The sequence below is a fragment of the Amborella trichopoda genome, chromosome 7, assembly GCF_054954075.1.
Source record: "Amborella trichopoda isolate Santa Cruz 75 chromosome 7, AtrichopodaSantaCruz75HAP2 v2.0, whole genome shotgun sequence".
Lineage (NCBI taxonomy): Eukaryota > Viridiplantae > Streptophyta > Magnoliopsida > Amborellales > Amborellaceae > Amborella > Amborella trichopoda.
In genome coordinates, this window is record NC_142342.1 from 1,962,355 (window position 1) to 1,979,136 (window position 16,782).

At 34.7% G+C, this 16,782-nt stretch overlaps 1 protein-coding gene across 5 annotated transcripts; it reads right to left on the reverse strand.

Annotated features, from left to right (window-relative positions):
• Positions 1 to 2,520: 2,520 nt before the first annotated feature.
• CRY2 (cryptochrome 2) lies at positions 2,521 to 9,232 on the reverse strand. Of its 5 annotated transcripts, none has more exons than XM_088872080.1 (6): positions 8,992 to 9,232; positions 7,444 to 8,246; positions 6,315 to 6,536; positions 5,106 to 5,812; positions 4,051 to 4,677; positions 2,521 to 2,723 (listed from the first exon to the last, which is right to left on the reverse strand). In XM_088872080.1, exons 2-6 carry the CDS (start codon positions 7,760 to 7,762, stop codon positions 2,640 to 2,642), a joined length of 1,959 nt encoding a protein of 652 aa, XP_088728206.1. In that variant the 5' UTR covers positions 7,763 to 8,246; positions 8,992 to 9,232; the 3' UTR covers positions 2,521 to 2,639. The 5 variants fall into 5 exon arrangements, with proteins under 5 accessions (XP_088728206.1, XP_006846831.2, XP_020524346.1 ...); XM_006846768.4 differs by having other exon boundaries at positions 8,977 to 9,232; XM_020668687.2 differs by having other exon boundaries at positions 2,521 to 2,884; positions 8,977 to 9,232.
• Positions 9,233 to 16,782: the final 7,550 nt, after the last annotated feature.

Genomic DNA, 16,782 nt, shown 5'->3' on the forward strand with positions numbered 1-16,782 from the left:
CATTCCTACTAAACTAACTCCTTTCAAAAACGGCTAACGGTTACAAAAATTGCTAACCCAATACTAACATTTTAAGTTTTTATATATATATATATATGCCGATGTCTATGTTGAGCTTTTAAGACATAATACCTTATGTGGCCACTTAAAGAAGGGTGTGGTTTGTTTAGAGCCGAGGCTCTAAACAATCAAAATGGGATATTAAGTGGCAACAAATGTTTTTATTATTATGTGCTTTTAAGAAAAATCGATTAGAAATTTTTTAATTTTTAAAGTGCCCAACATGAGTATCGTGTCTTCTATATTTCAACATTTACTAAAAATCATAAATACTCCATATTACATGTCTTGAGTTTCCTTTTTTTTCTTTTTTCCCTTGGGCCAAGCAATAAACAGAGCAAATGGAATGGGGCCTCAATTACTTAGGTTCTCGTCTATGAGAAAAGCTCATCATTTATTTGAGTTCAAATCCTTTACTAAACAAGGCAAAGCTTGGGCCCTACCTGTTTTTGTATGTGCACGTTTTTCTTCTTTTGTTTTTCCTTTTTCTTCTTTTTTCCCCTTTTTTGAGAAATTGTGACTCATTATGGAGAAATCATGGTTCAAAAAATCGCCTCGGCCAATGTACTCAAGCCCTAGCCGATGTGATTTACTCCCTGTGTGTTCGAGTAACTCGCCGAGTCCATCTCATTTTTTTCTTTTCTTTTTAGGAAAATGAAGATAGAATTAAATTATATATAGTAAAAGAGCCGCACTTTATCATTAAGGCGCATATAGGTATGTTGGTTATCGTCTCCCTCAGAGGCTTTAATATAAGGAAAGGTTTCTATACTTTCCTTACAGTATAAAGTTCTATCCTCCTACCATCCAACCATTCAATTTTGATCAAGAGAGCCACTCATCGTTTGATCTTAGATCCGACATCTCAAAGTATTTTTTTTTAGTTTTTTTTTATACAAATTGTATGAAGATGAAATTTGGTACATGCCATCTTATTGAAGGTGCACCTATAAAAAATATTAAAAATAATTGTTCGATAAAATATAATAATCAAAATAACCCTTGAACTTTTAAGAGGTATTTAGTTTTATTTTATTAAAAATACTTTTTTTTATTTTTTTCACTAGTACGAGTTTAATAGAAAAATAGACGTCCAAAATTTGGTATCAAAATAGTATATAAAAAAAAAAAAATAAAAATAAAATAATGTAGAGACGTGACATTATGATTGGGGCCATCTTAACCCTCCATTCAGAATGGTGGGTTAGATAAAAAAGAAGATAGAACTTCTATGCTGTAGAAAAAGCATAAAAAACTTGCCCAATAAACATAAAAATAGTGTACAACCAACTCGGACAAAACTCGCCTCACGAGTCCAAGTTAACCTAGGCAAGTTTCAAATCGCTGGGACAAATCTTTACCCCCTACAAGTGGGTTAAGACTTGCCAGTCCTTTATGAAGCATGGTAACAACCCTTGTTCTCAAAAATCTCTATAAAATAAGCCTTCAAGATATTAACAGAGAGTTGGTTCTTGTAGAGAAAGCTACAGGTAAATATTACAAAAGGAAAGAAATATGAGAACCCCAAATAAATAATGAAAGACAGAACTAAATAAAATTGGTTCTTGTAGAGAAAGCTACAGGTAAATATTACATAAGGAAAGAAATAAGAGAACACCAAATAAATAATGAAAGACAGAACTAAATAAAATGGGAAAGAGAAAAAATAGTATATATAACTAACTATAATTTTTTGAAGTTAGTTTCTAAACATTTTTTGTTAACTACTATTTCATAAATTTTAATAGTTTATAACTTATCTTATTCTTGTCAGATTACATTAAACAATATATTTTTTTTCGAAAGATTACAGTGAAAATTGAAAAAGCAGAAAATTTCGCAAAATCAGGGATAATTTTCTTGGAAGCTTGCGGTATTCTTGTGAGATTTTTAAAAATGAAAATGACTTCCATTATTGTTCCCAAGTAGACACCATTTGGGGTAGAAAGGGTTGACAAAACCAAATTATTCAGAGTTTACAAACAAGAAAATTAACCACAAAATATCAGGTTATCAGGTTAACAAGTAAGCAACAGACCCACTATTGCCTGGTAATTGCCCCCCTTCAAGAAATCTTCACATATAGATATGTATGAATGGGCGCGCTTACCTCAAAGTGATCACAAACATGCATGTTTACATGAAGATTGGCACTGGATGAAGCTCTTTAAGTATTCTGATGACATTATGGCTATGGTGAAGTCGAATGTTTAAAAAGTCGGACTTGGGTTATAACTTGCTAGGGGCCTAAGGACAAGACTCTCTAGTCAGACTTGGCGAGCCCAAGTCGGAGACTGGTCAATTTTTTATATGAAAATGTAAAACCTAAGAAAAAATTGGGGGAATCAGGCAATTTCGGTCTGGAATCACCTCGCTTTCTGATCAGGCCTGGGCAGACTCAGGTGAGTCCCGAGTCGGCCCAGCAATCTTTTAAACACTGGTGGAGTCCATGCCATCCAAGAGCAGAAAAGAAGACATCTTATTACTCATATAACCATAAGTGAACAAGAAAGGTTATTTGTATGACCAAAACATGAAACTGTCAGAAAACATAATGTACATACGAGGCATTCCTCGAGTTAAGTCTCATGGTCAAATGTAGCAGGCCTCTTGCATGGCCTTAAACAATTCGGTCTCATATGAGCACCAAACCCTTCTTCACCCTGAAGTTCAAAATGAACAAAAGCATCAGTAGGCATTATTCGGTTGGGGTTAAGGCCTTGTTAACTCAGCTCTGATACAACTTAATGAAACTTATAGGGGAGTCGACAAGCCAAGCTAGCTAGCTTGCAAGGCCAGCTCAGCTCGATGCCTTCAGCCAAACCTAAGCAATAATCCAGGCTCAACAAGTGAGGTCGAGCCTGCTAGCTCATTTACTAAACAAGAGAAGCTAGGTTTGTGCTAGTTTAACTTCTTTAGATATTTATTAAGTTATACCTCAAATATAAAACTCGACATATTATATTATAAAATTCAAGTATTACATTATAAATCTCCTTGTTATTATTCTCATTAATAGGCTTGTGTAAGTAAGAAGTCATGCCAAGACAAGTTCAAGCTGGCATTCCCTTAATCAAGCCAAGCTCAAGCTTGGCTGTTCAAGCTTGAGCAGAGCTCAACACAGGTTCGAACTGGACCTCCACCCATGCAAGCCAAGCTTGAACATGCCCAAGCTTAGCTTCACTCAGCTAGTTGATACCTCTATAAACTGAATCCAATAAATAAGTATTATGATCCAAATGTAGTTTCTTCTTCCATTGTTGACTCAAGTTATCCTCTGCCAGTTCCAGCACTTTCTTTTGAATTAAGAGTTAACTTTGAAGCTTATGAAAAATCTCTGTAATCAGGAATCCGAAGCTATCATACTCCCCCAAGTTTTAATAGATTCCTTTGGGTTCAGTGTTAAAATGTTCTAAAGAACAACAAAATTTCATATCTTGACTCGTGAATTTGAAGCCATGGTCCTCTATAAGTTTCAGTAAATTCTTTTGGGTTCAGAGACAAAAATATTCTAGGTTCCAGAAAAATCACCTGAAGAATTGAAACCATTAATCCTCTATTGGTTTTATTACCGATAATCCTCTATGAGGTTTGATAGATGTTTTTGGGATGAGTTAAATGTTCTAACCTTGAGTACCTGAACAGAGGCTATTCTCATAAGCTTCAATAAATTCTTATGGGCTCACAACATACATCACCAAGTCACAAAAATCCCATTGAATTTCGAAGCCTTCATACTCTGCAAACTTTAGTTATTATGTATAGCTTCAATCCAAAATTTTTCAACCAAAATGAGATATTTGGTTCATCTAAGGAGAGAGGTTGTCTATAAGAAATGTATAATGACATGAAGACAATCTCAATTGTCAATTCCAAGTTTCAGATCCCAGCTTAGCCATCCACATCTATATGTCTCTTGTGTGAATTCACACGTATGTGTTTGTATCTTTGTGTAAGAGAGAGAGACTTGTGAGTTAAATAGTCCAGTACCTTACTAGTCGAGACCTCGTCAATGTCGATACCTTTCAGCCATGACCCACTCTGAGGCAAACTAGAAGAAGGGACATTGAAACAACTTTCATTGAGGCTCCTCTTCCTAATAGAAGAAGAGTCAGCTGTTGAACTCATTTCATCATTTCTGCTCAGCACCTCACCTCCATTAATCTGATTCCTCAGATTAACTCTATTTACATCCTCGCCCACCAAATTATTGACCCCATTTCGTTTATGCATACTTTGAACAGTGGGAACTCTCTGATCCCAACTAGAACTTTCTGGAGCTTCTTTCTTCTTAATTACAACCCTTGGAACATTGGGAATTTCATTAATGCTGTTTAAATTGTCCCCAACATTTTCATCTGAACCATTAGCTTTCGCGGTTCTTGAGGCTGCCTCCAATTCCCACATCTTAGAGAGAGATTGAGCCAAGCATTCTTTGGCAGAATCTATTTCGACAATCGGGTTCGGATAATTCAAACCAAGTTCTACACCAGCTGCTTTAAGAACTGACACAGGAGCATCCCATGGGTGATGAATCCATTCGGTGGGCATTCGAGCAAGCTCGGGAAGCCATTGTCTCACGTATTCACCTTCTGGATCAAATTTGTAGCCTTGATCCTATTGCCAAGTCAAAAAATTGAACAAATTTAATGAGAAAGAAATAGATATTAAACTTTTTATGCAAGCACTTCTACAAAAGAGAAAAGGGGAAAAGGACTAACTTCAAGAACCGACTGCAACTGAGAAATTAATGGAGCATACATGTCTGGTTACTCAAGGGACTCTCTCTCTATATATATATATATGTGTGTGTGTGTGTGTGTGTGTGTGTCTGTGTGTGCGTGCACGCACACACACACACCCCATACTAATGGTGAACTTAGAATTTTGTATTCTGAAAGTTTTGACAATGAATTCCCTTACAAAATAACTGTTTTCATCCTAAATGTTATTTGCAATCATGTCTCAACACAACAGCAAGAATGGAAACGAGACTGATTTGAAGAACTGATTGAAATTAGAAAACTAGAAGAAATAGACTGCACCTCTGGATGATCGAGGCGATCTAGCTCATGACCATCAGGTAAACTACCTGATATATATTGCCAACCAAGGATATCACACTCCAAATCAGCATCTAATAAAGTGTCCCAAAAATACTTCATACCCCATGTCCATGGAAGTTGAAGGAACTTCACACAAAAGCTCGAAACCACCACTCTGATTCTATTGTGTAACCAGCCAGTCGCCCAAAGCTCTCTCATACCTGCATCTACTAAGGGGTAACCAGTTCTCCCTTGCCTCCAGGCCTTGAAATTAGAATGATCAGTTCGCCACGGAAAAAACTTCAGGTTACCCAACAAGGATTTTTCATGGGTGAACGGGAAATTGAAGCATAAATAGCGAGAATATTCCCGGAAGCCAATGGATCTTAGAAAGAGGTTGACGCTCTCTTCTGCATCTGAGTTTCCCTCCCTAGCCCAGGATAGTTGCTTCATTCTCACACTATGAAGGACTTTTCTTATGCTTAGTTCACCAAAGTGAAGGTAAGGGGATAAGAGAGCGGTTCCAAGGCCTTCGGCCTTGAGCCTGTTCATTGAGTAATCTTCGAGGCGTTGCGAAATGAACTCGGAGAGTGCTTTGTCAGCATGGCACCAACCAGGAGACCAAGCTCGGCTAAGGAGTGCATTGCTTGATTTCTCGTATTCATTTTCAAGACCCAGCTCCTCGATTGTGCAGCCTACCATTTTTTCTGTTAAGAAACAGTTAAATAAAATGAGTACTTGATTATTCTCCCTTATATCTTTGGGTTGTTTGCAATCTATGCATTGCATCAGTACTAAATCGTATGCTTGAGCAGAACTTTCCTCGTGGAAATTCCTAGAAGAAGATGATACCGGTTTGAAGTGACCAACAAGTTCATGGCTGGCTTACTGAGTATCTTAGATATTTCCCCAGGCCAGCATGTGAATCTTCCATAATTACATATGATTATTAATTAACTAAGTTCAAAGCCTTTGCTATGATGTAGAAATTTTCAACTAGGATTCATGTTCCCATTCTTCCCTCTCATAGCAAACATATATAGATGTGTGTACTTGTGTCATCCCATGAATCAAAGAGTTTTTTTTGTTCCAATAGAAAATACGAGCATTTTGTACAATGACGAGCCATAAAATGAGTATGTATACACTTACTAAAGCAAATAAACAAATTTTCTCTCACTCTTTGTCATTATCATCCATAGAACCAACCTGAGGCTGGGACTAGTCTCCTTGGAGGAAGAAGGCAGACTGGTTCAACAGACATGCTGATGCACTTGTTCCAATATTCATCAAAGGTCGTAAAAGCCAGTCCCTCATCATCGTAAACCTCCCAAGGCTCATATAGCAAATCTCCATTAAGACTCTGCACAATAATCCCTTGCTCCACTAGCTTCTGTTTAACGCAATGATCTCGGACAAGAGACACTGGATCTAAATTCACCAAAAATGCCCAGTAAATATGACAATTAGTTGCATGCATAGTGTACAATGCAACACGAGTGCATAGTTCCATGCACACATATATGCCTTACTGTATATAACAGCACACATATTTTCCTGCATGCATACATATATACATACATAATTGCAGACATATATACATCTAGAATGAAACATACATATGTAACTCAATACGAATTTGGATGTAGCCATAACATAATTTTACTGTGATTTCACTTTCTGTAAATTATCAAAACATGACTATGACACCCATATTCATGAACCTAAACATCAGACGTGAGAATCACAGAAATGATCCAAACAATATTTCCAGCATACAACGTAAAGTACATGATATGTAAGCATACTATTAAGTAATGCTTTTTAATTTGACTCGCGCATCGGACTCAGCCCTGGCCCTAGGTGAGTAATTCGGGACTCGGCCAAGTAGTGTACAGGGTGAAAAAATTAAAAAATCGTTTAAAAATAAATAAGAAATTGTAAAACTGAACCAAAACCAAGGGCAACATAAAAATTCCAAAAAAGCTAAAAAATTATATAATCATGGATTTAGAAAAAATTGATTTATGGTTGGAGATACTTTAGAAAAATCTGAAAATGAGAAAATTGTAGAATGGGGCGTATTATAAGAAAAACTCACAAATCGTTGTGACAAAGTCCAAATTACATACATAATATTTATAAAGCGATTCCCCAAATTTATATATTTTATACGATTTTTTAAAAGTGGCCCAAGTTGCACCCTATTACTCAGAGTGATTCCGAGTAACTCGCTATGTCCAAGACAACTTAGCCCAGGTTTCAATCATTGCTATTAAAATAATTAATCATTAAAAGCATGTTAACAAGTAAGAGATAAAAGAGATAAAATGAATACCATAGAGATGGTTATAGACAACTTGGGTGGCACCAATTGCACTGATGCATCTTAAGAGGGCAGAAAGAGTGTCTTCAGTTTTAATCAGCAAAAGGGGAGCCCCAAGAGACCTTAGAGATTGATCCAAATGAACAAGAGACTGCTTAAGCCACCATCGAGAAACCCGACCAGGGTAGAATTGGCCTTCTTCTTTAGGGCACCATATGTAAACTGGTAGGACACAGCCTACCCTAGCAGCTTGAGCTAAGGCAGGGTTGTCCTCAATTCTCAGGTCTCTCCTAAACCAAACAATGGTCTTGCAATGAGTTCCCATATTCATCAAAGCTTTGGAACCATGATTCCTAAAAGGGTGTCTTCAAAAGTTCTTCTATACCCCAAAATTGTGTCCTCTCTCTCTCTCTGGGCTAAAATTTCTCCTCTTCCTTATAAGGAGATCTAAAGAGCAATTTCCCCTGTAAACAGGTGGCCTACAGAACTCTTACAAAAATGGTGCCCTATTTTTTTTTCAAAGTATTCAAAAGGGGTGCCCTATGAACTTCTGGGTTGACCCAAAAGGTGTTCTATAAATCTTCTACTATTACCAAATAAGGTAGCCCTAAAAAAATATCTCCTTTACATCAATATCATGCACACATAATCCAATATGACATTTCTGGGGTGACCTAACATAAAATCTCCTCTGCTCCAACACGAAACCATAAAAACATCAACTTGGTCTCATCTGGTAACTCTTAATCATTACTTGGATTTCCCTTGGAATTCTCAAGGGATACAGAGTGATCCACAGTTTGTGATCTTTTAACCTGTAATTGGAGAAAAAAGAGCAATTAAACATTGTTAAACTCAAATTAAGTTATAATAACCAAAAAATTTCACCCTCCCCCCACCCCAACGTTCCCCCCCCCCCCCCAGAAAAGAAGAGAATGATTTTTTTGTCGTGGTCTAGAATTTATCCTGTAACTCAAGTTGTGGCACAAAAAAGGGAAAAAAAAAAAAAAACTCAGATTAAGCAAAACCAGTAAAACCTTCTTAACGTCAGAAAAACCCCAGGAAAAAACAGAACAGCATGATATCTATCTATTGTACCTCAATTATGCCATCTAATAAACCCAGATTAAATAAAAAAATTATGAAAAAAAGGAAAAAAACAGAGTGTTCCAGATTTCTTTATTCAAAAAAATAAAAATAAGACAGGCTGATACAATCAAAGAAAATGAAATAGAACAAAAAAGAAAAAGAGACCCAAAAGATCAAGGATTCCCAAAAAAAAGAGGCAACCAAGAATCCTAATCCAGAACAAATACCCAGCCGAAAAACTTTGGAAAGAGAAAAAAAAAAGAGGTAACCAAGATTCCTAATCCACAAGAAGTACCCAGCCAAAAAAAATTGGAAAGAGAAAAAAAAAAAAAGAACAGTTTTTTTTTGGATAAATCAGGGCACCTGATCCCAAGACCCAAATACATGAATCAGTGTGCAATAAGATACAACCCAGGATAAAAGAGATATAATTGAATTTCATAAAGCAAATCTTACTTGAGACCGTCTCACTTTTTACTGGATGATTCGAGGTGCATCCACCATGTCTGTATTCTGTATCGATGAGAGAGAAAGTGCCTGTCCTGATGAGAGAGAAACAGAGAAGCGTACTTTTTTGAGCTTGCTTTTGCGGGCTGCACTCGATGAGAGAGAGAGTGCATGTCTTGAAGAATAGTGGTGCTCGAGCTTGCTTTTGTAGGATGAGAGAGAAAGTGCATGTCCGAAGAGACGGGATGAGAGAGAGTACATGTGCAGAGAGAGAAAGGATGAGAGAGTGACTGAATACTTAAGAGAGCGCATGTATTGTAGAGAGAGAGGATGAGAGAAGTGACATGGGTTCTAGAGAGAGTTGGTCATGTGAGAGAAAGAGAGGATAAGAGAGAGATGATGTGGGTTGTAGGGAGAGCTGATTAGTTGGCGTTGAGAGAGATGATGTGGATTGTAGAGAGAGAGAGGATTAGTCATTCAGTAATGAGGAGAGTGCATGCATGAGAGGAGAGAGAGAGTGGGTTACTTAGAGAGAGAGAGAGGGGTCGTAGAGAGAGAGTGTGTGTGGAGATGTTGGGATCACGTGGTCAGGCGGCAGTGTCCAGCAAGATTTGGTTCACAGTATGTGTGTGGGGCCGGCCCCTCCTAAATCACTCTCCCCATCATCTTCGGTCCTCACCGTTCACACTATGCACAGTCAACCTGATCAGAAATTACCACTATGCCACTGGTCTTTAGGGGTCCGAATAGGTCGGGTTGCGGGTCGACCTCACTTCCGTTTTCGACCCGGACCTAACCATGACCTGCATCAAGTCCAGTTCTAGCACCTCACAAAAACTTTTAAAAAAATCATTGGAAAAATTATGTTATAAATATATAAATACACGGTTTCTATTAGTCTATGTGGAAATGAGTCCCCTCTTAAAAATTTATTTTTGAGATGGATTTTTGGACTTAAGTTTTAAAGACATGCAATATGGAACATAAATATCATAAATATGAAAAAATAAACAATTTTTAAAAATTATAAATTATAATTCTATTAAGAAAGCATTTGAACAGTTAGTTTTAAGGGGTATTTTGATCATTATATTTTATCAAAAAATTATTTTTAATATTTTTTATAAGTCTGCCCCAATGAGAAGATGATACATACCAAATTTCATATTCATACAATTTGTATAAAAAAACTAAAAATAAAATACTTTGAGACGTCGGATCTAAGATCAAACGGTGAGTTGATCAAAATTGGACGGCTGCATGTTACGGGAAGCAAATATCTTCTATGTTGTAGGGAAAGTATAGAAACCTTTCCCTTTGGAATATGTTGTATAGATGAAACAATTTTCCTATATATATATATATATATATATATATATGAAAAATATGGGATTAGCCCACTAGCTCATATGAACATATGAGCCCAACATCTCATATTGAATCTGGGCCGATCTAACGATCTCGAATGTCGCATAGTATTTGAATTTTAGTTTTGTTTTCTACAAATCCAAATCATTTGAAATTTTAGCCGCGTGTTTATCAAAAATAGGTGAATCTTCCAAAAATATCAAAAAAATATTTTACATGAAATAAATTGATCAAAATACCCCCGAAAAGCTTTGGGGGGTATTTTGGTTATCTTTTTACGAATAAATTTTCTTTATATATTTTTATTAGGTGTGCCTTGATGAGAATAACATACACCTAAATTTTCAAGTGATTTGAATCTGTAGAAAACAAACTAAAATTTAAGCACTACCAGACATCTGTGATCATCATATCGGCTTAAGTTCAATCTGGGCCGTTGGGTTCATATGTTCATATGAGCTAGTGAGTTAATCCCATCTTTTATATATATATATATATATGAAAAAGTCTTCCCAACGCCTATAAGCGAAAATAAATAGTGATTTCGTCTATGCACATCACTGTCAAAAGTTTATCGCACCATCACAGTTGTCCGATAGTGTTTCAATTTTTATTTTTTTCTACAAATCAAAATGATCTGAAATTTGGAACGTATGTACATCTTAATGAGGCTCATCTAATAAAAATATGAAAAAAAATAATTCACAAAATATAAATTGACCAAAATATCCCTGTAAACTTTATGGGGGTATTTTGATCAACTTATATTTTGTAAATTATTTTTTATATATGTTTATCAGATTCGCCTATTTTTTATGAATAGGCGTTCCAAATTTTAAATCATTCTGATTTATAAAAAAATAATGAAAATAGAAATACTAACCAGACAATTGTAACCGTACGATGAAGTTTGGATGGTGATGAGCGTAGGTGAAATCACTGTTCATTTTTTGCCTATAGGTGTTTTTGTAGTATCTTCCTCCCCCTCTCTCTCTCTCTCTTTCTCTCTTTCTCTCTCTCTCTATATATATGGTGCGGTTTTTATAGAGCCTAGGCTCTAAACAATCAAATTATAACCTACCTTCAAATAGTGCCGAGTAAGGTGGTATCAATATTGAAAATCTTTTTGATAGCCTTAAAATATTTTTTCATATTTATGTATAAAGTTTAAAGCTTCGTAAATAGTGTAGATCAACATATCTATGAAAACTTGAAAAATCTTGAAAATTGACGGCCCAAAAATGTATTACAAAGTACACTATTTCCAAAACTTGCAATCCATTTTTTTCTCATGTCCATACATCTTGATGTCGAGATAATTATTTTGAAGATATTTGGGCATCAAACAAACCTCTTGTAGTGAAATATTTGAAGTAGGCTTAAATTTGATTGTTTAGAGCCTTGACTCTATATAAATTTTTCCCATATATATATATATATATATATATATATATATATATATATGAAGATACTACAAAACGCCTATAGGCGAAAATAAACAGTGATTTCGCCTACCTTTATTACTATCCAAAGTTCATCGCACGGTCACAATTGTTTGATAGTGTTTCATTTTTTATTTTTTTCTACAAATCGGAATGACCTAAAATTTAGAGCGTGTGTTCATAAAAAATAGGTGAATATACGAAAAATATCAAAAACATAATTTACATGAAAAATTTTGACCAAAATACCACCGAAAAGTTTCAGCGGTATTTTGGTCAATTTATTTTTGCGAAATATTTTTTTTATATTTTTATTGGGTGTGCCTAACTAAGATGTATACATAATCTAAATTTCAGGTCATTCCGATTTGTAGAGAAAAATAAAAAATAAAACACTACTTGGTAATTGTGATCGTGCGATGAACTTTGGACGGTGATGAGGGTAGACGAAATCATTATTCATTTTCGCCTATAGGCATTGGGAAGACTTTTTCATATATATATATATATATGGAAAACGCTAAGATTAGCCCACTAACTCATATCAACATATGAACCCAGATTGAATATAAGCCGATCTGACGGTCACGACCTCATTTCGTATTTTAATTTTAATTTTTTTTTTATATATATAGGGAAAATGCTAAGATTAGCCCACTAACTCATATTAACATATGAACCCAGATTGAATATAGGCCGATCTGACGGTCACGACCTCATTTCGTATTTTAATTTTAATTTTTTTTTATAAATCTAAATAACTTGAAATTTTAGGACCCGATTTCTATGTGGCCAAGCTCGCATATGTAGAAATGCATGCCTCTTAATAAATCTATTTTTTATATGGATTTCAAGACTTAATTTTTAAGGACATGTAATCCCTAACATGGAGATCATGAATATGAATGAATAAATAAATTTTAAAAATTAAAGATAATAATTCTAGTAAGAAAACATTTGGACTGTTAGTTTCCATTGTTTTTAGATAGAACACCTACTTGCCTCCATCTTTAAAATAGATGCTTTATACTTTCTGGACTCAGATATATAAATATGGTCCAACATGAAACAATTTTCCTTCACATATAGGTCAATTTATCAAAATATTATATATTTCAATACCTATTATACATACACCCTCTCTCTTTCTCTCACGCCATTGTCCGTGTCCTTCTGGCTCTAGGGTCTATTTGCCCTCGCCATTCTCCATAAAAAAAAAAGAAATTTCTTTGAAAGCCTCGACAAAGTCTCAATAATGTCTACATAAAACAATGTCCTCCAAACAAGACCTTAAAGAGACACCATCTGGGGCCACCTTATTGGAATTGATGTATTACTTGGCTTCTAGAGAGAGGTAGGGCCTCCTAAATAATGGAAATATCAAATGTAGAGAGGTGCATGTCTACTAAAAAAAGTGGCATTTTATAGGTTTTGGGTTGGTTTATTTTCCATTTCTAGATGGAGACTCTCTAGGCGGTGATAATAAGGAAGTTGATCATTAGTGTTGTTTAGTCGGGTGAGAATCTAGAAGAAAAAATTAATGCAGGTTTTGCCAATATTTAGATAAGGAAAAGGTTTAGATAAAGTTGAACGGATTGTATATAAAGATATTATCTACTTTTTGTACAAAGATGTGACAATTATTGTCGCCCTTTGAATTTAAAAATAGGTAGTTGTAAGATTGTTATTAAATTGACATAAAGTTTTAAAAAAATATTTATTGGACACCCTAAGCCATCCAATTTGATATTTAATGAGTGAGAATAATTGTTACATCCTAGCAAAAAAAATAAATATTCTCTTGGTAGAAAATTCCAATGACAAACACCTTAAAATGTAAAATTAAGGTGTACCTCTAAAATCCTTTAAAAATGTTAGTTTTATGTTTGAAACAAATCTAATTGACCATTTATACACCTCGACATTATCTGGTTCGTCTATTTTCAAGATTTTCATGTGTTTATAGATCTGTTTTATTTGAACTATTTTTAGAATTAAAATTTTATAATTAAAGATAAAAATAGATTCACATACCATCTTAAGAATTTCGACACCATAATTGCTTATCATGATAACCTTTGGAGGTGCACTTTATTTTGATAGTTTAAGTACACAAACTACACTTTTTAGATTTTTTATAAAAATAGCTATTGTACCTCTCATAATGACAAAAAATAATCTTACTTGAAAAATTTTGTATTATAAATCAAGAGTAGCAAATATCCAAAAATATTGAGTACATTAAAAAATACTCCATGCATAAAAGTACCCTAACATAACCCTTTAGATAAAGATATATCTCTTGTAACCCAAATTGTAATATTCACTAATAGTATATTTCGAATTGCATAGACTACGGCAATTAAGGTAAAAAACAAATCTTCTTTTGTTATGGTTATGCACTTTTTCATTTATTTCTCGAAAAAATGTTTCATGCAGACCGGACCGCATGACTACATATGCAGTCCAAAACGTATAAAGCATCTATCTTTAAGATGGATGCAAGTCGGCGTTCCATTTAAAAACAGTAGAAACTAACAGTCCAAATGTTTTATTACTAGAATTATGATTTGGAGTTTTTAAAATTTACTTATTTTTTTATATTTATGATCTCCATATTAGAGATTGCATGTCTTTAAAATTTAAGTTAAAAAATTTATTTAAAAAATAGATTTATTAATAGATCCATTTTTCTATATATACGGGCTCGGCCGAAATGCTCCTTGTTTCCCACACTTTTTTTTTTTTCTTTGTCGTTATTATTCAATTATTCGTATTTAGTCAACTACACGATCATGGATGAGATCTGGATAAGACGATTCCTAGTTCCGCAATCGCTAGTTCCCTAGGACTCTATGCTCTAGAAACACTTGGAAGGCATATGCTACAAACAACAAATCCAAGAGATTTCATACTCTCGTGGGAGCCTACTGTGTATTTACTCCCACGGGTAAATCCCTGCCTAAGAGTAATTATAAGACCCAAAATTTCAGAGATATAACATTTTCAATCCATAGATTGAGCTTGGTAAAAAAGATTTCCAAACTATACTCTCTATGTATTTAAACAAAATACTGTCTCAAGATTGAATATAGTTGGTCTAATTTTTTGGAGTGAGATCTAAATGTCTGAAAACTTAAAATTCAAATTTTATTTTTTTCAAAACAATCTAATGATTTTTAAGTGGTTTGCAAAATTTCAAGATGAAAGATCTCACATGTAGTTTGATTTTACCAAGGGAGTATGTCCATAATATACGCCTGTCGGAACATAGTAGAGGTGAATAATTGAGATTCAATGGGTGAATATGATGGGAGCTGGCTGGCTACTTCTGTGAATTCTCAATAGAAAATCTGCTTATTAGGGAAGATATGTTTTTGAAATTTGAGATCCGGTGAAGTAGGGGTGGCAAAGGGTTGGGTCGGGGATTTAGATTCGGACATGACCGAACCCGTATTTATCAAATTTGGACTTGGACCTGAACCCAAACCGGAACAGTATTTGATTTCAAGATTTGAACCTCAATCCGACCTTGGACCTGAACCCAAACCGGAACAGTATTTGATTTCAAGATTTGAACCTCAATCCGACCTGTCAAGTCCAATTTTCATACCCATACCCAAAACCGGATTCGGTCCAGCCCTCGAGGGACGGGTCCGATCCAAAACCATTGCCATGATGATGAAGGGAGAGCTAGACATCTACAAAAAGGAGAGAGAGTTTTAAATCTAACCACGTGTGCCATTTTCTAGGCAACTAAATTAGAGGCTACAAAGCTACAATAATTTTCTAAAAGAACTAGACAGGAATTATCTAAACTAGGGATATCTAGGCTAAAAAGAAAATTGAACTAGGGTTAGGTGAAAATTCTAATTCAGTCTGATGCCTCCTTTTCAAAGTAGAGAGATGTCATGGTTGAAAACTTTTGATAAGCAAAGTTACCTAACATCATTCAGTAGAGAGGATGTATAGAAAGCATAGTCAAAGGAGGTTTTAGTAATTTTCTTTTTAAATTAGTAAAAAGTTGTCCAAGTTCTCCAAAACCAAATCTAGTTGGGTTTAATTTAAAAGTAACGTTCCTATGAGACTCTTTTATACTCATGTGTGTATGACCTCAAAGGATCACCATTAAATTTGGCACAGATCTCTAAAAAAATTATCACATGAGTATGAGACTTGTCTATTCTAGAGATCTGTGTCAAATTTAATTATGATCATTTGGGGTCCTACACATATGAGTGTGGGAGGGCCTTATAAGATCATTACTCTTAATTTAATCATAAACTAGATTTTAGAAAGGACCTGGTTTCTACACAGCAAGCCTGCATATGTAGAAATGTGGCTATTAATAGATCTATTTTTGAGATGGATTTTTAGGCTTAATTTTTAAAGACATGTAATCTCTAACATGGAGATCATGAATATGAAAAAAAAAAAAAAAAAACCCAAAAATAATAATTCTAGTAAGAAAACATTTGGACCCTTAGTTTCCACTGTTATTAGATGGAACACCTACTTGCATCGCATTCATCTTTAAGATGGGTGCTTTACACTTTTTGGACCGCATATGTAGTAATGCGGTCCAGTCCGCATGAGACAATTTTCCTTTTAGAAAAAGTATGCCAAACAACAATTTTTTTTCCCCATAAACGTGAGTTTTATAAAAAGAAATTGTTATTGTAGGACGTGGTTCTTTATATCCAACTAATATGCATTATTTTTGGAGTTGATAGAAATGGTTTTGCAAGCGATCAGAGTTTCTGGCACTAAAATTGCATCTTTAAATAAAATTTTGATATGCAACTTTAGCTTTTTATCGTATTGGTGTAGACTTATGCTAACCAACGCACCATTTAACAAAATATATAAAGTTTTATCAACGATCCCTCGTATCATATCAACATCAAAAAAATTTTCTAACTATTTGAGGTCAACCTTACATACCATTATTTTTCGGAAATTACTCCATTGGAAAATGATCAAATAATCTGGACCATGGAAGAAT